This window comes from Manacus candei, unplaced genomic scaffold (genome assembly GCF_025592945.1).
Source record: "Manacus candei isolate 608988 ecotype Guabito, Panama unplaced genomic scaffold, ASM2559294v1 h1tg000064l, whole genome shotgun sequence".
NCBI classification, from domain to species: domain Eukaryota; kingdom Metazoa; phylum Chordata; class Aves; order Passeriformes; family Pipridae; genus Manacus; species Manacus candei.
In genome coordinates, this window is record NW_026138112.1 from 2559570 (window position 1) to 2581822 (window position 22253).

Consider the following 22253-nt stretch of genomic DNA (forward strand, 5'->3'; position numbering starts at 1 on the left):
CGCGGCACGCCGGGAGCTGCAGTCCAACAGCGGGGCATGCCGGGAACTGCAGTCCGCCCGCGTCTGCCGAGACCCTCCCACGCGAGACCCCCCGAGGGGCAGCGGGGGCACCCCCACGGACAGACCCGGGCCGGGTTTGTGCCGCTGGGAGCAGCGGTGCCCGCGCGCGGGAAATTGCTGGGGGTGAACACGGCCGGTCTCCATGTCCATCCCTGGCTGAGCAGCCTCCCCTCCCACGAGCCCCACAGGAAAATATCTCGGTGTTCCTCAGCATCAACAGCTCACACGGAGCAGGAGTGTTAAACACACCAACCACACCAGAAAACCCTTAGTTAAATAGCAGTATCGCTTTGGTATTTGTGGAGAAAGAGAGAATACCTGGCACTAAAGGATGTGGAAGGAGTCAGCGACTGTAATAAGATCCTCAGCACTTTACCACTGTTACCAGACCATTACTTACTCCCATTATAACACCAAAATCAACCATTTTTCACTTTTCATACTGTAATTGTCTTAACATACACAGTGACCAGTCCGAGCTGATCTGAATTTCATAAGCTCATCCCTGTTTTAATCAGCATCAGGAGGATATGGCCCCTACCTTTGGGGTCTCGTTAAATTCTTCTTAATCAGCTACTACACTGAGATGCCAAATTTTTGTTTGAATGCAGAAGCTGCACCAAATCCTGCTGCTTTCCTAACTGGTTGAAAATGAAGAGTGCTTTGCTAGAGAGATTTTCACAGACAGCAAATACACTGCTCCTGAGGGTGGAACTGCCTTGTGTGCTCCCCATGCCACCACCACTGCCACATTCACACACGACATCTTCACCTCAACTAGAAATTTTCCAGTGTGATACATCAACACATTTGGCAACTCCAGGTGGTCTTCTGGGAGACCCCTTTTCCAAGGGTTTTGCCAGGGTTCTGTGCTGCTGAGAGCAGCAGGAAGGCTCAGTAGAGCTGTGTTTTTATACTGCTGGACACTCCTGGCTTGCATGTTCCACCCTTCACACTAGAGATGTGCAGTCTCAGCCCATGTGTGAGACAGGCCTCTGACAATATCCTTGGGCTCTTTCCAATAGTCTCCCTTGGCACTAACCCCCCTTAATTTAACTATTCCTTCATAAGGCTCATCTTCAGCTGGTTTAAGATTAACCCATTCTCCACTGTGTAAAACAAGCACTGTTTTACACAACAAGGCTGTTTTGCACCTTGGAGTCCTTAGGACTGGTGAGGTGTCCTCAGAGCTGGGACAGAGCCTTCAGAGGTGCCTTCTCAGGCATCTCTCAGTTCTGACCGGTTCCTTCAGACCCCAGGTCACCTCCTCTCCCTGTTTTTGGTCCCTCTGACCCTGGGCTTTCTCACAGCCCTACAGATACCTTTATCAAGCTCTAAATACCTTTATCAGGCTCTCTGTTCCCATCTTGAAGGCTCCCGTGCTCCAATCCTAATGCTCTGCTCACATTTGTTTGTTCACATCTGAACAATCTGTTTCCCTCAAAGCTCCTTCCTTTTCCTTCCTTCCCTCCCTCCGCATTCAGTTAGAACTCTGTGCTCTCCCCAGAGGCCGCCGTTTGGACACCTCCCCCGGCAGCCGAGCCGGGGCAGGCTCAGCGCTCGGGTGCCCGGGGGCGCGGGGGGGGCTCGGAACGGGCCGAGCAGCCCCGGCCGTTCTGCCGGAGCGCAGGTAACGCCCGTGTGCGGGTCTGGGGGCCGCACAGGAGGGGCCGCCGGGGCAGCGCCGCCGGGCCCGGGTGCGGGGGAGCCGCGGGCGGTGCCGGGCGGGCGGAACGGCCCCAGCCCCGGCCCGGTCCCTTCCGCCGGCCGCGCTTCCGGGCCGTCAGGTGACGGGCGCGGGCGGAGCGGCTGCTCGAGCGGGGCTGCGGGGCCCGCACCGCCGGTGAGCAGGGCCGGGCCGGGCCGGGGGGCGGCGGGGGGAGCCGGGGCCGCCGCGAGGCTCCGAACGAGCGGGGCGGGGGCGCGGCGGGACCCCCGTGGTCGCCCGGTGGCTCCGGTGCCCCGGCAGGCCCGGCCTGTGTCCCGCCCCGGCCCGGGCCCGGCGCTGCCGGCGGGGTTCGCCCCGAAAGCCCGGGCTGGGACCCGCAGGGGCCCCGTGTTCGCGCTGCGGCCGGGCCGGACCCGCTGTCGCGACAGATGGGTCCGGCTCTGGGGATGTACAGGGGTCTGGCCCTGACAACGTCGCGGGCATCAGTTTCTGGTACATGGCATTACTAACATTTCGAGAATTACTTATATGTTAAGAATCGCCTATTGCTTCTCAAACCACGTCATTGCTGTCGTATTTGGTGTTATTTTCACGTTTTCTGCTAACCCGGTCAGCCCGGCACGTCCCTGTCACGGCGCTGCAGCCCAGCTCGGGCAGCATTACCCGAGCGCTTATAGCAGTGCTCTTTGTTTGGTTTGGTTTTTTTCTTTTTCCCTTTGGACTTTGTGAGGTAAGAGGATAATATCTTTGTCAAAAGGTTTTTCTTAGGGTCTATATTAAACCTTTATGGAATGGATAAAAAAGTAATTACTTTAATCGCTTGAGGTTTTTCACTGTTTGCGTTCGTGAGGTGCCTCGAATCCTTGGGGTTCCCAAAACAGCCCCTCAGCTGGGCCCTCTCCCCGGGAACAGGGGCCGTAACACAGAAGTACGTTGCAGAATCCCAATTAAAGAAACGAGGCCAAGCAAGGGCACGTTGGGCTGGAAGGCAAATGGCTGGTTTTGCAAGAGCAAGTGATCACATGAGTTTTGAGACCACTTCGTGCTAATACTGAAAAGCTGGTGCCCGGTGCTGTGCAGGTTGCAGGAAGTGAAAAGATGAACTCGGGAAATGTTCCCAAGGAGTTAAAATGTAACAGGTTTGGGAGACAGAAAAGAGTAAAAAGGTATCGAGAGATAAATGGATATTTAATGATTAACAGAAGGACAGTCGTGTTTGCTAAGAATATCTAAAAATGACTGTCAAGAAGTCAGTGTACTTTCTTCTAGGCCCTGTCAGCAATTATCAGCTGAAGTTACCTGGTTGTTGTACTTGAAGCCCAGGCAATTGTAATAGGTTAGATATTAGATTTTTGTTTGACTTTTGAGTGGGTGTATTTATACTACTCTGAGTATTAGTTTTAGGTTGAGATAGAATTTCTGATGTTAATATTCCTTTCATAAAATTTGTCACACGTGTCAGAAAATGTCACTGTAGTGATAAGAAAAATAATCCAACAAGTTTTCTTTTTGATTTAAACTGCAAAAGGTTCAGGAACTAAATCCGAGCTTGTTTTGCAAACAAACTAGCTTTGGATTATTTCAATTTCAGTAATCCTAGATAAAGTAAGATTTTTTTTTTTTCTACATGCTTTAACTTGTAGTGGAAACTCTGCCAGTCTGGCTTGAAGCGTTTTTCCTATGTTTTTAGGGTTGGGTCAGTGCACCTTGGCAAAGGCAGTCATTCTCATTTGCTGGGTTCAGAAACGTGACCTGTGACAGCAGCCATTCAGCTCCTGCAGTAAAAGGTCTTTCTTGCTGCCAGTTGGTGAGATCTGTACCCAGTGCTTACACAATACATTGAAAATACTAAACCAGACCCTCCCTTGCACTTACCCCCATCGTGGAGCTCCCGGCTGTCCCGGTGTCCCGTGTGCCTCCCCGAGGACCAGTTCCACCATCTCATGTATCTTCACCTCCATGTCTTCTTCAGCTCCACCAGACTTTTTTATTTAGGAAGCTGACTTGCAGCAGAGTTCCTTGTTTCTTGACTGTCCATCCACTTGATTCTCGGGTGTAGTAAATGTCAGAACGGTCTGTTGGGATATCACAGGGATCATGATTTAAAGGAAATAAACAGCTAATATAGGTGGCTTTTAAGTAACAAAGATGCTGTTTTCCTGTCAATACCTAAAGAGCAAAAAATTAAGGAGAAAAGACAAGATCTTTAAATGCTCTCTGTTAGATATCAGCTGATTTTTATATCCTTTCACTTGTTTGCTACTTATCATGCTTCTGGGCTTGATTTGGAGACCAGAGTTTGGCAAACCTCCACTGGCAACTCTAAATTCTGTTTACTTAACCCCAAAATTCATCTTCTATACCAGTGTACTCACAGTCTTCCTTCTGAACTCTAAATCAAAATGAAAATGGGGTTGGTTTGGCCTGTTGTCTTGATTGTTGGGTTTTTTAGTGTGTGGTTTGCTTATGGTTTGTTGGTTTGGGGTTTTTTTCCCTAAAGAGTTTTGTCTCAGAGTTGAGGTAGTTCAAGTGACAGTTCAACAATTTTGAGCTCGTTCTACACTCAGAGCAGGTGAATTTGCAGTTGAACATTGACTTCAGGATCCACAGGGCACACTCACAAGTGACACAATATATGATTAACAAATGGAAATGAGCCACTGGATACTGTTTCATGTTTGCTTCTTTGCACACGTGCAGCTGGACTGGCAGATGAACAGACCCAGCAGCACTTGTTACAGACCTGGGTGTGTTAAATGATATCCCAGGGACAAGAGCAAATGTGTGAGAAGGCTTTTCGGGATGAGACTGTTGTGTTTTGATATATTTTTGATATTTTAAATTGGTTATATCCTAATAAGTCATTGGGCCCAATCAGCCAGTGGACAAATAATTAGGAGGGGATCCCCAGTACAGACTAAGGAATGACCTCTTGTATTGTATCATTTTGATCTTTCTTCTTCTTCTTAGCCGTTTTATTTCATTTCATTTCATACTGATAGTTCAGTAACTTAATGATTTATTAATTTTTCACAGTTACTGAAAGCTAAGGGTTTTTTTAGTAGGTGCTGGTGAAGATACAGATTTTATCTTTTTGATAAGTTTCCAGATTTGTGGTGTTAAATTTATGGAATTTAATTTGTAGAAAATTACATTTTTTTCCACATTGTTTTAAGGAACACAGAAATTAATTTATTTGTCTCTTCTACATCCTTTCCTTGTGTTATATGTCAAGACATAAGACACAGAAGACCCAGACATTCCATAAAGTAATGCTGTGTTTTTTACAGTGTGTTGAACTCCTTAGTTTTAATGAGGTTCTCTAAATTTTGATATTTATATATATGGGTCCAGGTTGGTGAGTTTTCATGTAAACTACTGAGTAAGACAGGCTGAAGATTCTGGTAGTAAGGATGTGTGAAAAATCCAAGTGTCTTTAGCATATAGTTTATGGGCTGGCAGCATTTCCATCTGCCTTGAACAGACAGGAATTTGGATTCTGTACAATGCACTGAGTGTAAATGAAGTCATGGTGTGAAATGCTGAGAGTCAGCACTGCTGAAAGCAGCGTATGTTGAAGTGCAGCATCTGTGAATACAAAGCTGCCCTTCTGGGACACTGTGCAAAATGATGTAACTGAGTGAAAAAGCTCTGCAGAAATACATTCCACCTGCTGGAACTGAGTGTCTCTGCTGCAATACTTCACCAGGCTTGAGTGTGAGGCTTCCTTGACCGTGCTGTGGGACTGTATGGTATGACAAAAGCTGCTGGCAGCAACAGCCAGAGATCCTGAGGTTTTCTTTTGCTGCCCTGCACCTGTTCTGCAGCTCTGCTACAAAGAGGTGACCCCAAGGAAAGCCTTTAATGCCTGTGGGGTGAGTTTGCAAAAAAATTCCTCTGAAAAATTCAAGTTGCCCTTTGAAAGTGCTTCACTGTTTGTACACTTGCAAAAAGGTCAGATAATCACCTGTTTTTTCTCATAACCTTAACTAAGTATTCCTGTTCCTGCAGCAGCAACATGTCAGAGTTTCATGGAAAGCACAGTGGAATATTTTAAACATTTTTGTTTTAGTGAATTAATATATCTAACTGCTGAAACTCTCTTAGTTCTTAGATTAAAAATATTACACTGCTAAGAGTGTTTGTTTCTGGAAATGTAAATGCCTTGTGCTGAGTCTCAAAGATTTAGGTACTGTGGAATTTACATATCAAGGATGAGACTGTGGAGGTTGTTGCTACTGAAGTAAAATAAATGGTGTTCCCTGCTAAATATGATGATGTTAATGAGTAGTGAGTAAAATTAAAGAGCATTAAGGTACCATTTTTAGTACTTCTGCATTACTACTGCATTAGAAATGCTTGATAGTTTGAAAGTACTAGAAATGTTTGATAGTTGTATCAACACACTGCTGTGATAGCAGCAATATACGGCTCAGGAGACAAATCAAGTTCTAAGCTGCCTTTGCTTATCATTATTATCATTAATATTCCAAACTAATGAACACTGAACTCTGCATTGTCAGTCTGTCCAAACTGAGAATGGCTTCATGATTAAATCCCATTTCAGACTGCACTTGCAGTTCTAACTTGTCTTGAATTTTGGAAGAGCGTGTGTGACTAGGTGAGCTCATTCCTCTTCCAGCAAATGGCATTTCTGAGAAAATACAGGGGGTTTGTTTAGGCTGTGGATCTCAGTTGCTTATCAGTAACAGTAAAATACAGGTCACACACCAGCCAGGTCATACTACAGGACTGTAAAGTAGCTTAGTTTCTAAAAAAAGATCCCTCTTGGCTATGTTAGACTAAAACCATCAACAACAGGATTCAAGAGCTTCTTAGATAAATCACTACCAGTTTGGAACAGGACCAGAATGCAATGTTATAATGCCAAGAAGTTGGGTTTGTTTGTTTTTTTTCCCTTTCTCACTGCTAGGATTCCAACAGGAAAATTTTCTTGACCTTGTGTCTGGGTAGTTCTTGAGGATGGCAAGCAAAGGACCCACAGCTTCTGCATCAACCAAGAGCTCCAGCACTGGAGGGACCAGTGGCAGCAGCAGCAACGGTCCCGGGGACAACACTAATCAGGACAACACTTTTGAATGTAACATCTGCCTGGACACTGCCAAGGATGCAGTGATCAGCTTGTGTGGGCACCTCTTCTGGTAAGTGCTCCCACCCCCACAGCTCAGCCTGTAGATCAGCACCATCCAGCTGATCCCATAGAATCCTGTGCTTTTTATAATTTCAGATGCCAAATGTCCTGTATGAAATGAGTAAGGACCAGGGGTTTGGTTTGGGAGAAGCTTCTCGGCTGTTGTTCTTTGCTCACGGTCCAGGAGGGGGTTTCTTGCATCTTACACTTCTGTACTTCTGGCCCTTCCTGTAAGAGTTGGACTCGATGAGCCCTGTGGGTCCCTTCCAACTCAGAATATTGTGATTATTTTGTAAAAGCAAACAAGCAGCCCCACACAGACAGTTCAGAGCTCATTGATACTGCTTGTGTTATTTTATTTGTACTGTCTGGCCTAGCACAGACATCTTCTTTAGACCTTTCTAACCTGTGCAGACCTAAACCTGCCTTTGAATCCAGGTCATGGAGGCCAAACTGTAGTTTCTCTCACAGGCTTGGCTGTTTTTTCCTCTGAAACCATAAAAAGGAAAAAAAAATAGGCAATAAGCTTTTCCATGTGGGGTATTTCTCTTTTTCCATGGTATTGCAGTTGTAATAGGAACTTCTCAGTTCTTTGATCTGACATGGAAATAATGTACAGCACAGATATAATACATGTGCAGCATTTCTAATTTGGGTAACTTGGTTTGAATATACTCTTTCTTGAATGTTAGGAAGTTGTTAAGGATTGACATGGCCAAATGTGGGGGTTTGGGGGGTTATTTTACACAGTAGGCTAAATCTTTAATAAAAAGAGGCCTAAAAGAGCATTTCTTTTCTGTGTAAATGTACGTAACATCTGAAAATCCAGATTTTTTATTTGAGGAGATGGAAAATCACTGGCTAATGGCTTGTTAAGATAAAATTAGATTGAATTATTGCACAAAGGGATCTGGAAGAATGGAACCTTAAAAATAGCATGTGTCTTGTCTGAATAGGGTTGTCGAGACCATTTTGAGAGCAGATGGCTGTTTGCAGTTTTGTCTTGTAGCCTTGTTTTCTTTGACCTTTTTTTAATTTGCCATATTAATTTAATCTGTATAATGGGAATTTTTCTGCCCTGAGCAACTGGGTCTGACCCAGCTGACCCTGCTCTGAGCATCAGGTTAGACTACAGGCTACCTGAGGTACTGTCCAGCCTGAGTTATTCCATGATTCTGTGAATGTGGCTGATGTTTCAGCTAAATCTTTTAAGATCCTGAAGTCTCATTACTGACATCTTGCTCATTTGCATCTTAGCTCAGAGATATCTTTTCATGGTCTCAGAATAACCAGTTTGCACAGTGAACCCCAGGACTGATGCAGCCTCTGTGTGGGCCTTTGGTGTGGAAGAGGACGAGGAATCGAAGGGGATATGCACAGAACCACCTTTGCTGCTTAGATTGTGTAACCTGAAAGAACCAGTGGAGATCAGTCTTGGGCTGTACTTTCAAAAATTACTTTAATGGGAGGTTACAGAACTGGCCCAGCTGGATTCCAGGGTTCTGCTGTGGCCAGGCCGTGCTGTCCGTGTACATTTGTCGGATCGAGTTGTCAGTAACTAATTCTATTTTCCTCCTTTTTCTGCTCTGCGAACAAATTGTCCTGGGAATGCTCACAGTTGGCCTTGTTTACATCAGGTAAGACAGGTTTCCTTTTACTTTGTCTTTCATCAGCTCCTGTTGCTCAATAAAGCCCTTGGTTCTCTGGAGTATCCCCCTCTTTTTAAATGTGCTTTTCTCTCCAGGGCAATCACAACCTGCTAATGCAACTGCATGTGCAACACCTTGCAAACTGTTCTTTCAGCATGAAAACTTAATTCTGTTCCACCTGAGTATTTCCAGTTTTGGTAGAATTACTGTAGGGGGTTCCTTTGCAGGTTTAAGTGTTGGGTGTACTTCTCTCTGCATTTGTAATGTTTTACATTGTGGTACCTTATGGAAAAGCTGGGTGAAAGGAGGGTGTCTGCACTTAGCCCTGGGCCTATGCAGGACTCTTGGCACTGTTTATTTCTTCATATTTTACTCCAGGGCAGGTCTGAATGTGTGCACATCAGCAAGTGGATCATACTAGAACAACAGCCAAAGTGCCAGCTCCATTTTGGAGAGCACTTGGCACTTATTAAAATGGTTTGCTCTGGGGCTTTCTGAGGAATTGCTAAAGTCTCTCTGCCTGGCTGCAAATGAGGTTTGGATATTGTTGTTTCATGGTCATTTACTAGTTTCCTTATCATGTCCTTTCTTTTAGTGGCTAGAGACCAGGCCAAACAGGCAAGTGTGTCCTGTATGCAAAGCAGGAATCAGTCGAGATAAAGTTATTCCTCTGTATGGAAGAGGTAGCACTGGGCAGCAGGACCCCAGGTAAGAAACCTAAATACAACTATTTTTGTTTGAAAACTGTTAGTTAGCTGTCTTAAGATTAATCTGTCAAAGTGCTGGATTCATAATTCGTAATACTTTGTCAAAAGATAGATAGAACTGACATTTCTGCCAAATATTTCTGGCTTTTTCAGGGCCTGGGTTTACACACCTCCTTTCATGTTCAACTGGCAATTCATTTGAATTTTAACTGGGTGTTAATTATCAGTTACAAGTGGCAGGTTGCAATGATTGTTATCGAGCTGGATAAGCTCCTATAAAATGCTCGTGTCCTGAGTTTTTAGCCTTTGCAATGGGACTTCTGTTATTCAAAAGCGCAGCAATAATTTGGGGATGTGCTGCTGAAGGTCCAGGAGCTGGGGGTTGGCTCTCTCACACACTGCTCCAGCTCTGCTGCAGCCTGGCCCTGTGGGACCGAGCTTTGTGGTTGCTCTGCCTTATTAGCCAGGCTATTGCAGACACTGCTGTCATGTGTCCTTGCACTTGAGCTAATTTCATAACTTCCTGCAGAGAGAAAACTCCACCACGACCCCAAGGACAGAGACCTGAACCAGAGAACAGAGGGGTAAGTGAAGAAACAAGCTCGGGCCGATGAGTTGTTTTTGTTGATGGTGGTATTTATTCCTCCTGGAGGACACAGTGTGTGCTTGAGATCCTGTGTGAGGATCCTGCAGCTTACACATCTTGCTCATCCCCAGTTGGCTGGTCATGAATCATTCATAGCTGTGGTGTGGCAGAAAACTCCATTCCTACAGTACTCTTTAGCATCCCAAAGAACGGGCTAACTTGGATTGTGCTTTGTGAAAATGGCCCAGTGTGGTATCACTGGAAATGCTCTTCATGCTCAATTGTTTCCCATGTAAATACAAGGAACACTTTGCTTTGAAAATCCATTGTGGAAGTGTGTTTCCATCAAAATATACCTGTCATGGAAATACATAATTCATGTATGAACTGGGATTTCTGGCACTGAAACCTGCTTCTGTAATTTCTGTGGGATGTTACTGTACCATGGCATTACAAGCAAAAGAAAGAAGGTATCTGTTGGATACATGTTCATGTGGAGAGGGATCTCTGGTGTTGTTGAGGAGATGACATGGAGTGCATGTTAACAGCAGCTGGCACAGGCTGAGCAGATGTGGGAGAAGGCAGTAGGACAGTTCTTCAGCAGGACCTGATGAAACAGTGGCACATTTCCATGTAACACAGCCTGGGGTCCTCAGGGAGGATTTATCTGCCTCATGCTGCAGGCAAACAACTCTGCTGGGTGTGATTAAGGCACATTTCTGTATTGAATATGTTGGGAGCTCAGCTGTTAAGGGAGTTGCTGCCTTATTAAATCATCTCCTGGACCTTGTTTGAACCTTTGAGCTGGTGCTGCTGGAAGTCAGAGGAGTCTGGTACGAAGACCAGCAGCGATGCTGCCCTCCTGTTCCCTACAAGCCCTGTACCTGCACACAGAGAGCTTTGCTGTCCCTCATAGTTTATGGCAAAGTCCTTGAGAAGAGTCACAGTCAAAAGACCAACTCCTCAAATCAAGGCTCGGTTCAGAAATGTTTGGCTTTTATTGTATGAGTGAAATCATCTTTGTCCTCCCACTGTTGGGAGGTGACAGACCAGAGGGTCTTTCAGAACTGGTATCACTGTTTCAGTTCTGAGATGAGGGCAGGTGGCTGGATTACAGAAGTGTGGGCTCTCAGCAGTTTTTAAACATGACACAACTCTCTAGATCCACACACTGCTGGTTCTCCAGTAGCACAGTGCTTCTCCACAGCAGGATTCATCTCCATTCACAAGACTTGTCTTTTGACTTGATGTGGTGTTTTAGTCTGGATCCCATGGGGTCAGTGTTGCATTGTAACTCTTCCTTTTTTCCTCCTTTCTTTATGTCTTGCATTCCTGCCCCAGGTGACTTTATCTGACACCTTAATTAGAGTCCCCCTGGTAAATTTTTTTTTTGTACTATTCCTTATAATGCTCTTTGCATCCCACTGGCAATTTATCACTTCACTGAGTGTTTGAATGACGCACATGTATCAAGAAAATCAATGTAGATTATTTTTTTAAAATGCCTTTCTTATAGTTATGTGGCTAATAGCTATTAACACACAATACATTGTTTAGACATTCTAAATAGGATTGGTAATGTTGATTTTGATACATTGGCAAATATCTACTACTTTAAGCTGAGAAATGTTACAGATACACTTTTGTGAACTTGTGGCTTTCAAGCAAAAACTGTGGTTCCTAGTTTTCATTTTCTCAAAGTTTTGGGTTGCTCTGCAAAGTTTGCTACTGTGTGAAACATTTTAAAACCAGGAGAACTAAGGAGATATTTACAATAGTGAGTCAGAGGGAAAGTTGTCAGACAGCATAGCCTTCCTTCAGGTGGAGGAGAGCCAGGGGGAGGGAATGTCTGCACTTCTACACAATATTCTGAAATAGGCTTTAAATGATTGTTACCTTTTTTGTCTCCTGCTGCTTTGTTCTCTGCAGGGATTCCAGGGCTTTGGCTTTGGTGATGGTGGCTTCCAGATGTCCTTTGGAATTGGGGCGTTTCCCTTTGGTATATTTGCAACAGCCTTCAACATAAACGACGGGCGACCTCCTCCAGGTACCACAGATCCACCTCCGCCAAGGGCCCTGTCACAGACATGTTACAAACTCCCTTGTAACTCTGAAACAAATAACCTGCTACAATGACAGAATGTTCTCAGCAATAACAAGTGCTGTGAACAGAAACACAACATGAGGGCACAGCACAGGACATGGTTTATGGCTGACACATTTTGTACATGGGCTCGTAAAGAAGCAAGTTTGTCCCTTCTGTATCATTTAAAGGCCCTCCCGGGGGAACAGTGGCACTGGAGAGGGACAGTGGCACTGGAGACTTCTCCCCTTTAATTCAGATGTCTCCTCTGGTACTCAGCAGACTCCCTCTGAAAAATGAGACAAATTGGACTAGAGTTTCTAATAATAAAAAGGAGTCACTAGGGGTGTATGAAGGAGACCTAGATTTTGAAAACAGCAGGAAAGGACCATTTCCTGCAAGATGAGAAGGAAAAATTTAAACATGCTCTGTACCACGAAATAATGAATGCAAAGATTGTTCCTTTTTCAGAAATTTATCTCTGAGACAGTCATCTGTATTCCACAAGAAGTAACTTTCCAGTGAAATTATTTTGCTGGTTTTGATTAACAAAAACCAGTTGGGTTACTCCAAGTGGTGACCTTGCTCTCTGAAAATTAAGTAATCCCTAGAAAACCTCTTCCCCATCTGCACTGGAGACAATCTGAGTCTGTCTGTTTTGAACAAGAAAACTTACTGCCCAGGATTTTCTGGACTTCCTCTGTGAATGGTTGTGCCTGGCAAATCTTCCACCATGTCATATGGCACAGGAATTACGAGGAAGAAACTCATTCTTCATGTCACAGCTGTGTTGCCACAGTCCTGTGCTATCCTTGGGTCCAGTTACCTTCCCTATTAACCATAGTTAAGTGTCCCCTAAAAATCTGTGTGTGTGGTGACTGAGCCAGGAGTGTGTAAATATGTGCTGTTGTAACAGCCATAATTTAACCAACTCCTTTATCTGTTTTTCCTTGGTGGATTCAATGCAGCAGTTCCAGAAAGGCACAGCTTGAGTTTTAGAGCTCATGTGCTTTTCATTAGTTCTCTTGGCCAGGGCTGCAGAGGCAGCTCTGACCCTTTTACCATTTCCTTGTTCAGAGGTTTCACCTTGGTGGGAAGGAACAGAGGCAGCTCAGGTAGAGGTAGTGAAGTTCTTTGGGAACAGTGAACTTGGCTCAGCACTGTCTACTGTGTTCAGAGTATGCATGATCCTGGAGAAGAGGAAAGAGCTGAACTGTTTTTTGTTTCTTTTTTTTCACTTCCTGTTTTCCAGCTGTTCCAGGGACTCCTCAATATGTGGATGAGCAGTTCCTTTCCCGCCTCTTCCTGTTTGTGGCACTGGTGATAATGTTCTGGCTGTTGATTGCATAAATCTTTTCCATTATTCTATATATTCATGACCAACAAGGCCACTGAAACAGTTACAAACTGCATCCCCATCCCACTTTAAACCTCTTGGTCTGGTTCCGTAGCTAACTATGGGCTTCAGGAATTGGTGGTACCACAGCACAATGAGGAATCTCGCATTTTGCACCAGAGTTGCAAATTAAACATTGGTTAAAAAGCATATTTCAGCTCAGATACCTTGTACAACAGGTTCCTGCCACAAACCACGGGCCTAGCGTTGAGCTGTGCTCCCAAGGGAGTGCTGCTCTGAAATCCTGTGCCAATCAGTGACACCAGGTCTGTGGGACAGACAGGGACCCCCAGGTAGACTGGGCAGGTCAGGAAACTTCTCCAGTGTGACCAGTGTCTCATGCTTTGCAACCACGATGGATCTGCCAGAGCTGCAGATGTTATTTAATGTCTCCATCAACATCCAGCCTTCTCCAGGAAATCACCTGCAGCACTGCTGACACTCTTTGGGCACAGCACGTGGTGCAAATGGAACCAGATCCGGAGACTGGTTCCTTTTCCTGCTGTTATTTCCCGGCGTGATGGAAACCCCTTCCTGACGTGGTTCTGACAGCTGCTGGAAGAAGGGATACAAATTTATGCTGCAATTTTTTAAAGCCTGAACATGCTGGAGCCAGGCACTGGAAGATTCTCTGGCTGTGGAGCCGGGTGAGGCTGGACACAGCCGCTGCCTCACCCAGCCCAGTTCCTCACTGACCAGCAGTGTTGTCTCCCCTGGCTCTGCACAGCCCCGGGGCTGCACTCGTGGATAATCCCCTCACCCCTCACAACCTCCTCACGGTAGCCACAGTTATCCCCTCCCAGGCCTTTGAGACTTTCTACGCAAGGTCATGTCCTCCAAATAAAATCCTATTACAGATCCGAGATCAGCTCGTTCGGGGAGAGGAACAAAAGGCATCTTTACGAGAGGTTTGAGGCTAAACCTGTCATACTGTAAAATTGCACAGGAGGAAAAATGAGATCCTGCCTTTGCCAGCACATGCACGGTAGGGAACACTTGGAAGACCTTCTCTCTGCAGGTGCACACAGCTTCTCCGAGCCACAGCAGAACAGCCACAGCACAAGAGTCTCTGCAGTATCTACCAAAGAGTTTAATTTGAAGTGCTGGAGGAGACCACAGCCATTAATGTGCTGAGGGGATATTTCAGAAGGTGAGCACTCTGTAGCCGTTTTGGAATCCTGCTGGGTATTCAGCTTTAAAGAGTACTCCTGATGTATTTGTGTAGATTCCTTCACAACAGCAGATATGAGAGATTCCCTAGCAAGATGAACAGTTTTCATATTTCTCTGACTAGGCAATTCCATTTTTTTTTCTCTTATTGTTTTTAGATTGTTTCGATTCAGGTCGCTGATAGTCTCATTGATTTCCTGCAAGATGAATATTGTGACTTCTCTGGCAATAGACAGAAAACTGACAAAACAAATCAACAAATAGAAACTTTGTTTCAATAGCTTGGGGTTTTTTTTAGTGTATATGGAAGAGGTTCCTGGGCAGGACACCTTAATTGTTGTAGAAGCTTATTTATGTGATTATAAACTGTTCACTTTTAGTGTCAAGACAGAGGATGACTGAAGTTTAACTTGCCTACCTCCAAAGCTCCATCTGGCAAGTAGAATGTTGCAAAGCTTCTGCAGTGTTTTGCCACATGTGGTCAAATTTATACCTGACTGGATGATAATCTGGCACAGTATATTGCTCAACTATTTATAGTTGAAGTGGTGCTTCAGCTTTTGTTGTGTGGCACTTTTGGGAAGCTGAACTTCTGCACAGGGTTCTTCTCAAGTGCATAACATGTAACTGGGGCCCTTTCCAGGAGAAAGGCTGTTTGTGTGGCTGTCCTGCAATGTCGCAGCTTCGGGCTCCTCTCCTGCTCCTCTCCTGCTCAGCCAGCACCACCTGCTGATGGGAAGGGAGGGCCCATGTGGTGGGAAGGGATGGATTCCTTCTCCTTTTTGAATGGAGAAACTCGCTGCTGGGAGCAGAGGTCGTCCAGGGAGAGGAGCAGGGTATCCCTTGGAAGCCTTTTTCCCATAAAGAGGAGAGAGAACTGACTGCAATAGGTTCAAGAGGTATTGAAACATATTTAACTAGGACTTATGTTTTAAAATACGGAATTTTAATGCATTGGGGGGCCTTCCATCTATGGGTGAGAGATATAATGCATTTAGAGGAGGCTGCAGAAACATGACTGAGAGCTCTTATTTTCGGGCAATTCCAAGATTAAATCGTCTAAAAGTGTTAACGCTTGGTTCCCCCCTTTCCCCGGTGTGCTTTTGTATGTACCCCTGCCCCGCACCCGCCCGCACACGGCCCGGACGGCTCGGTTAGTGCGTTACCGTTCTTCCTTCTCCTCCTCCTCCTCCTCACTAATTTTCACTGTTGTGAAAGTGATTTAGAATTAAAAAACAAAAATGGTTTTACATTGACCGGAGTGCGCCGCCGTTCCTTCGGGGGGCCGGGAGCGGCGGGGACGCGCCTCCCTCAGGGGGCCGGGGGGGCGGGGCCTGCCCAGCGCCGCGCCCGCCACGGCACGTGCGGGGCGGGGCCGGGGGGCAGCACGTGCTGTCATTGGCCGCCAGCGCGGAAGGGGCGGGGCGACCGGGGCGGGGCGGCGCGGGGATTGGCGGGAGCGGCGGGCGGGCGGTGCCGATTGGCCCGCGGGGAGGAGGAGGGCGGGGCGCGGCGCTGCGGGGCCGCGGGAGGCGGGTCCAGGTGCGGCGGGACCCGCTGGCGACGGGCGGGAGCGGGCGGCGGGCGCGGGATGGAGGCGCTGCCAGGTGAGCTCGGGCCGGGCCGGGCCGGGCCGCGCCCCCGCGGGAGGGGCCGCCCTCCGCCACCACGGGCGCGGGCGCGCGGTCACGAGGCCGCGGCTCCCCCCCGGTCCGTTATGCGGGCGCCGGTGCGTCGTTTGTGCCGCGAGGAGGCACCTGCGGGGCTCGGCTGGGCCGCTGCCTTCGGAGCCCTGGTCCTGGCCGGGTGTCAGCCCGTGTCCGGATAGCGGGCTGCAGCCGGCCCGTGGTTCCCTCCGCCGGTCCGCGGCTCCACGCGCGGCGCGGGGGGTTCCCGGAGGTCCCGGTGCAGCGAACCCCGCGGGGAAGCGATGGAGGTGCGGCCGCAGCCCGCACGGGGTCCTGCAGCGCGGGTGCCGCCGGCCCGGCTGCCCTCGGCCCCGTGTCCCGCTCGGGGTCCCGCTGTGCCCCCGGGGCTCGGCCGGTGCCCGCCGGGGCCGCTCCTCGCTGGCCGCCCCTCAAACATTCCTGCCGTCCTGGGGGACCCGGCAGGACCTGCTACATTGATTATGTCTGTTTGCCTTTCCTTCGCGCCGTTTCCTGCTCTGTTTTGTTCATTTCCGTCGTTTCTCCTGGATACTGAACAGTTTCGGTCGGATTTAGGACTGTTCGTTTCCGTTCTGAGCTAATCAGCCTTCCCAGGGACGCTCAAACAAATGTGGCACCGCAGCAGCGTCAGGCGGCTGCTGCCGGGGCTTGGGAGCTCGTGGGTCAAGTCCTGTGTGATGGTTGTGGAGGAATCTGTTGCTTTTAGTCAGCTGTGGCATAGTCCTCGGTCTTTACATGGCTTTAACGGGATCCGCTGACCACACTGACATGTGTTCCTTGTGCTGGTGGCACTGAAGGGGGGGCGTGGAGCTGCAGGGTGTCTGGTTTGCAGGTGGTTTTGGCCTGCAGCAATTCCACAAGTTCAGCTGACTTACAGGGCTTGCCCTGCTTGGAGAGGAGAGTCTCTGCTGCCTGTACACGCAGGTACACGCACGTGTGGCTTTACCTTTTATTCCCAAGCCCGTTTGGCATGCTGAAAGCAATCTGCTTTATAGAAGAACACTGGTAGTGCCAGCTTTTTCCAAGTTTCTCCTAACCCTTACTCTGCTGTGCAGGTCTGAGTTCAGGTGCAATTCTTGGTGTTCTGGAGAGCAGGAGGGCACAGGAGCAGGTGCTCCCAGGTGTGGAGCTGATGCCCGGTTGGGAACAGAAGTGGCAACTTACACCACATGTCCCGTTTGAATGAATCCTCTGAGCCCTGCAGTCTGCAGGGAGATGTTTCTGGGTGCTGCCAGTCTGCTGGAGAGAGTGGTGCCTGTGGCTGAGCAACAAGTGGTTTTCCTCCTAAATCACTACTTGTGTAAAACATGCAAGATCTTCACCTTGGTTAATTTTAAACATTGTCGCTGACCTACACGGTGGGGTCAAAGTGCATGGAAGGCTGGTGGCTTCTGTTTTGTGTAGCTTCAAGGAACTTAATGATGGTATTGACTTGCCTGAGCAACTACCGAGTTGTAACGTTCTTTGGAAAATGGAAGTTCGTGGTTTGTGGTTTTCCTTCTCTAAGTGCACTTTTTTCCTTATGCAGCCCTTAATGCAAGCAAACTGTTGGTAGCAGGAAGAAACAGGTTTGAGATCTGCTCAGCACATGCTCGCTGTGCCCTCCTGTGCTCATCCAGATCTCTGACTCTTTAGTATGCCCGCACTGCTGTTGGGATTTGGGATAGCATTTATCTGTGTGCCAAATGCTCTTTGTGCACAGGCTTTCATTCTGTTTTCCTAGCTCGCCTGCATCTAAGGAACCAGCTCTGGGGCTTTCTGGCAGTCCTAGCAGAAACTATTATAACTCTATTATAACTATTTTAAGTATTTTCTGAAAGGGCAATAGGCCAGTAGCATCACTCTCTCTTCCTAAGTCTGACAGTAGCCTGGTGTTGGCTGTACAGCCTCTACAGGAATATTCATTCAAGTGGGTAATTCCTTCCTGGTAGTCAAGTTGTTCTCTACTGAATAAAGTTTGCCTTTCCTTTCTTTCAGTTCTGGGAAATCCATTTAATTATACAAATGAGAGCAAACGCTGTGTGCTGAGTCAGTGGTGTGGGGGAAGCAGCAGTGTGGCTTCCTGGCCTAGTGTCGTTCTCTATGGGAATTGTTGTACTGGAGCAGCCAGCCTTCCTGAAATCTCTGCTTTAGCAGAGCTATAACTGAGCTGGTTTATGTGGAAAGTCATATTGCTTCCTTCTCCAGAATGTGAAGGAGCAGATGTCATGTCTGAAGAAAAAAAAAAGTAATATCTAAGATGTCAGAGTTTGATTTGGGAGCTCCACTCTCATGAGTTACAGACTGCCTGGTGTTGATTTAACTTTCCAAGTGTGAAGACTTTCCTGCCAGTTAATTAATTTAAGGTTATTCTTTAAGAGGGAGGCAGCATTCCTTGTTTTCTCTGATGTAAACTGGTTGCTGTTTGTCATGTTATCCCTGCATGCAGGTGAAGAAGTCTGGAGATGTCTGGGATGTGGGGACAGCATCGCTGCCGGGCAGCGCCTCTACAAGACTGTCAACGAAGCCTGGCACATCTCCTGCTTTCGGTAGGTAAAGCTTTGGCCTGTTAAACCCTCCTCGTGCTGTTCCACTGGCTTGGGACCTGGTGCTGAAGTACCTGAGTGAAGTACCAACATAAACCAGGAGCTGTCCCTGTGGTCTCTGTGCCTGAGCTGTTCTGAGCCCTTGTTTTCCAATGTCCCTCAGGGACCAGTGTCCGGTCCCAGCATCAGTCAGACACTGCCTGGCAGAGGGCGGCTGTGCTGACGCACACGGGATAAAGTGCAAATAAAAGCTCTGATTTACTGGTGGCAGCAGAAGCCATGGGCTGCACACTTGCCTTCAGCTGCATTCCAAAATAGTGCCCAGGCAATTTGCATAGCCTGTTGCTTTGTCCATATGTGGCAGGTGCATGGTGTTATCAGGGTGCTGATACAGGGGAGGGAGGGCAGGGAGATCTTGCCTTTGGCTTTCTCTCCTTTTCAGACACTTAAGACAGACAAACTTATGAAATCTGTTGGATAATGTTGCTATCAACAAAGAAAAAAAGGGATATGTGCCATGGGTTTTTCTGGTGGTAGGAGTAATGCCCCTTGTTAGTGTTTCATGAATATTCAGTCCAGTTTTCATGCCCCAGAACCACGTTTCTGAAGAGGCCTGTACTTTTGAGAGGGGTTGAATACCTGCAGCTTCTACTGGCTTCTGTGTTGGCTTGGGTCTGGAGAGGCTAATGTTTTGGATACTGTCAAAGAAAATGGGGGGAAAGGAAGCCAAAGTGTGGCTTTGGAGGAATGTTTGCTGTGCCAAGATAAGCATCTACTGTCCTGTTTAAAGAACAAAATACCCCAACTTTGTTGAAGTGAGGATTATGGTTATTGGTATATTTAAAAGAAAGAAAACATCTCATGCTGCCAAAGCAGTGCTGGCTCTGTTGATTTGAAAAATGCTGTGAGTTACAATGTGACATTAATAATCACAATTACAGCTTGATATCTTGACAAATCCCAGTATTTTGGGTTTGAGTGTTCATGTTTAGCTATACTGAGGCAGCTTGTCTTATTCCTGGTTTTTTCTTCTCCCTAAAGAACTAGTATCCTGTTGTTGAGCTTCCCTAGATTCTGCTAGTAGCCAAACCCAAAGTTGTGTGTGCTGGAAATCTGTCTTTCTTGGATGTATTTCTCTTGTGGGTCTTGACTTGCAAATGTCTTGGTGCTTCTTGCTCTTGGGGCTGTCAAGGTGGGGAACAGCTGAGCTGGAGGCAAATCCTGCCCTTGGCACTTCACAGAGTTTGATATCAGAGGTTGTATTGTAGAGTGGAAGTTTGGTGGTTGGTTTTGGGTTGGTTTGTTTTCTGCAAGTGAAGACACCAACTTTCCTCCTGAGCTGTGTAATAACCGTTTGCATTTTCTGAGGCACCTCTTGCACTCTGTGCTTTTGCTGAGCTCTGGCACCCGGCTGGGCTGCTGTGCTGAAAGAACAGCTGGAATCTGCAGCAAAGGAAGCTGCCCTTCCCTTTTTCCTACTTCCAGGAGAGGACTGTGCACAAAAAGAAGTTTCCAGTTTGCCCTGTGTTCCTCCTTTTCTTCTGTTGTCCCCAGACCATGCTGAGCAGCAGCCTCGTGCTCGATATCCCAAAGCCAAACTTTAGAAAGGCTCTGAGGGAAGGAGCCTTTGGCAGCTGGGAGCTGTGAGTTCCGGCAGCCCTTGTGGAGTGTTTTTTACAGTCTTCCTGTGGATTAGCTGACTCCCTGGCCTGGCACATAATTTCTCTAATGCTGATTGGCACCGCTCCAGGCTCGTTAGCTCTGTTTATTCTTGGTCAGGCTTGGCTCTGGCAGGAGCTGACGTACATCCATGTCTCTGAGGATTTAAGTTTTTGTCACTTCCCTCCTTCCTCCAACTGCCTGTGCAGGAGCTTTGTCTCTGGAACCTGCGTTTTCTCTGCTGTGGCTTGAGGGACCAGCAAATCCCTGTTCGTGTATGTGGGATATTTTAAACTGTTCCTTGGCCAGCTGCTCCTTAGGCTCGAATCCGCTGGGCTGGATCTGGCTGAGGACGTTTCTTAGACGTTTGTGTCACGATGTCTGTTGTGAATTAACTCTGAATGTACTTTTGTGCCTCTGAACTCTGTTGAGACAGCTCACACTTTCAGAGGTCACTGCTTTTCACGGTTCAACTGGATTTGGAAATTGCATTGCACAGAACTTCAAACATTACACCAAGAAAAGGAAGGAGAGAAGTGGCAAAGTACCTTTTTCCTAGGGCTGGATCACTTTTACCTCAGGGGATTATTGGAAGAGCTTTTTTTGGCCCAGAGCTTGCTGGTTTTATTGTTTTCAGTCCCAACTTTTTTCCATATTACGAAATAGAAGGTAATACCCTGAATTATACCTTTGAATAAAGTGTTATTACCAGTTTTTATTTTTGGTGGTTTGTGTTGGTTTTGTTTTCCCACTGTTAATGACAAATGAAATTGAAGACAATTCCCACTTTCTGTAGGGATATTGCATATTTGAATTGGAGTAGGATGGGATGAGAAGACCCAGGTGTGGCTGCATGGCTTTATCTTAAGGATACAGTATTTGTTAAAAATCCAATTTTGATTATTTGAAAACCACAGATTCAGATCCAACCTGTAGACTACATGCAGATGGAAAATGCTTTTGAATACATAAGAAGAAAATAATTGGAAATGGTGGTTGGAATTCCTACTGTAGCAGGGTGCTTAAGAACTTTTTTAGGAAGGAAGAGAGCTGAGGTTCAGTTCCTTCCTAACCATGAAATAACAGAGGATGTATATTACCGTGGTCTATAAAATAAATCTAATTTAAGTAGCCAAGCAACACAGACTTGCAGCAGAAATCTCAACCAAAAGCCAAACCCTGAAAAACTGTTCACAGTACATATATCTTCAGCAAAAGTAACAGAAGGTGATGAATTAATGATGATTTTACAGTTACAGATTTAAAAATATACCAGTTAGTTTATACCAAAACCAGCTAATTAAAAGCTGAAACATCATCAGGAGTTTGAAGAGCAGAAAAGCTCATCTTCCTTTTTTTTTTTTTTTTTCCCAGAAGAGGAAAGGGAACCAGAAAAGATTTGTATGAATCCAGAAAAGATTTGTATGAATCCAAAATTTTTCAGTACTAGGTCTAAAGCACTGGAGATGATGGTGAGCAGAAACTATTAATCCAGTTTGAACAAATATTTCCTTTTTGCTTAATACATCAGATTTTTATGGATATGCAATGCAATGTGACCTCGGAAAAATTGTCATGGCTTTCTGTTTCCTTATGACATAATTTGTGACTACCTTAAAAGTATAAACAACTGTGTGGCCAAAAGGTGTAAGTTTTTGGTATCTGACTAAATATATATTAAGTATATTTATACTGGTCACATTTAAGTGATTGTAAGCAGTAAATTGACTTTGCTGTAGAAGATTTTGGCTGAAATTAAATAGCCTTGAAATAGTTAAGAAATTGTTTAAATTATTGTTTAAATGAAATCTAAAGTAATAAACCAAAATTTGTTTAAGTCACAGCAAAAACTGCCTTATTACCTGGAGTTAAATTAGTTCCCTGACAGGCTGTTTAGGGTTCAGGTGCTTGCACTCTTTTTGGATGTGTT

General features: G+C 46.4%; 2 protein-coding genes and 1 long non-coding RNA gene across 10 annotated transcripts in view; 2 read left to right on the plus strand and 1 right to left on the minus strand.

Annotated features, from left to right (window-relative positions):
- The first annotated feature begins 1380 nt into the window (after window positions 1-1380).
- RNF185 (ring finger protein 185) lies at window positions 1381-15728 on the plus strand. 7 transcript variants are annotated; one of them, XM_051805465.1, is made up of 8 exons: window positions 1381-1690; window positions 5439-5604; window positions 6663-6891; window positions 8500-8518; window positions 9126-9238; window positions 9767-9821; window positions 11753-11870; window positions 13159-15728. In XM_051805465.1, the coding sequence occupies exons 3-8, from the start codon at window positions 6713-6715 to the stop codon at window positions 13254-13256; spliced, it is 582 nt and encodes a 193-aa protein (XP_051661425.1). In that variant the 5' UTR covers window positions 1381-1690; window positions 5439-5604; window positions 6663-6712; the 3' UTR covers window positions 13257-15728. The 7 variants fall into 7 exon arrangements, with proteins under 7 accessions (XP_051661425.1, XP_051661422.1, XP_051661428.1 ...); XM_051805462.1 differs by lacking the exon at window positions 1381-1690 and adding an exon at window positions 1777-1903; XM_051805468.1 differs by lacking the exon at window positions 1381-1690 and adding an exon at window positions 1777-1903 and having other exon boundaries at window positions 6704-6891.
- On the minus strand, window positions 3688-13160 carry LOC127479021 (uncharacterized). The gene is made up of 3 exons (XR_007907440.1): window positions 12583-13160; window positions 11720-11899; window positions 3688-3804 (listed from the first exon to the last, which is right to left on the minus strand). It is a non-coding gene; the product is annotated as an uncharacterized LOC127479021 (long non-coding RNA).
- Window positions 15729-16025: 297 nt separating the features above from the next.
- Window positions 16026-22253, plus strand: part of LIMK2 (LIM domain kinase 2) — a 31383-nt gene continuing 25155 nt past the window's right edge. The window contains exons 1-2 of one of the 2 annotated variants that reach the window (XM_051805448.1): window positions 16026-16079; window positions 18568-18667. In XM_051805448.1, the coding sequence (XP_051661408.1) occupies window positions 16064-16079; window positions 18568-18667 (116 nt within the window). In that variant the 5' untranslated portion in view covers window positions 16026-16063. Of the gene's footprint in view, window positions 16080-16303; window positions 18668-22253 lie in introns of those variants that run through there. The other variant, XM_051805447.1, reaches the window with a different exon arrangement.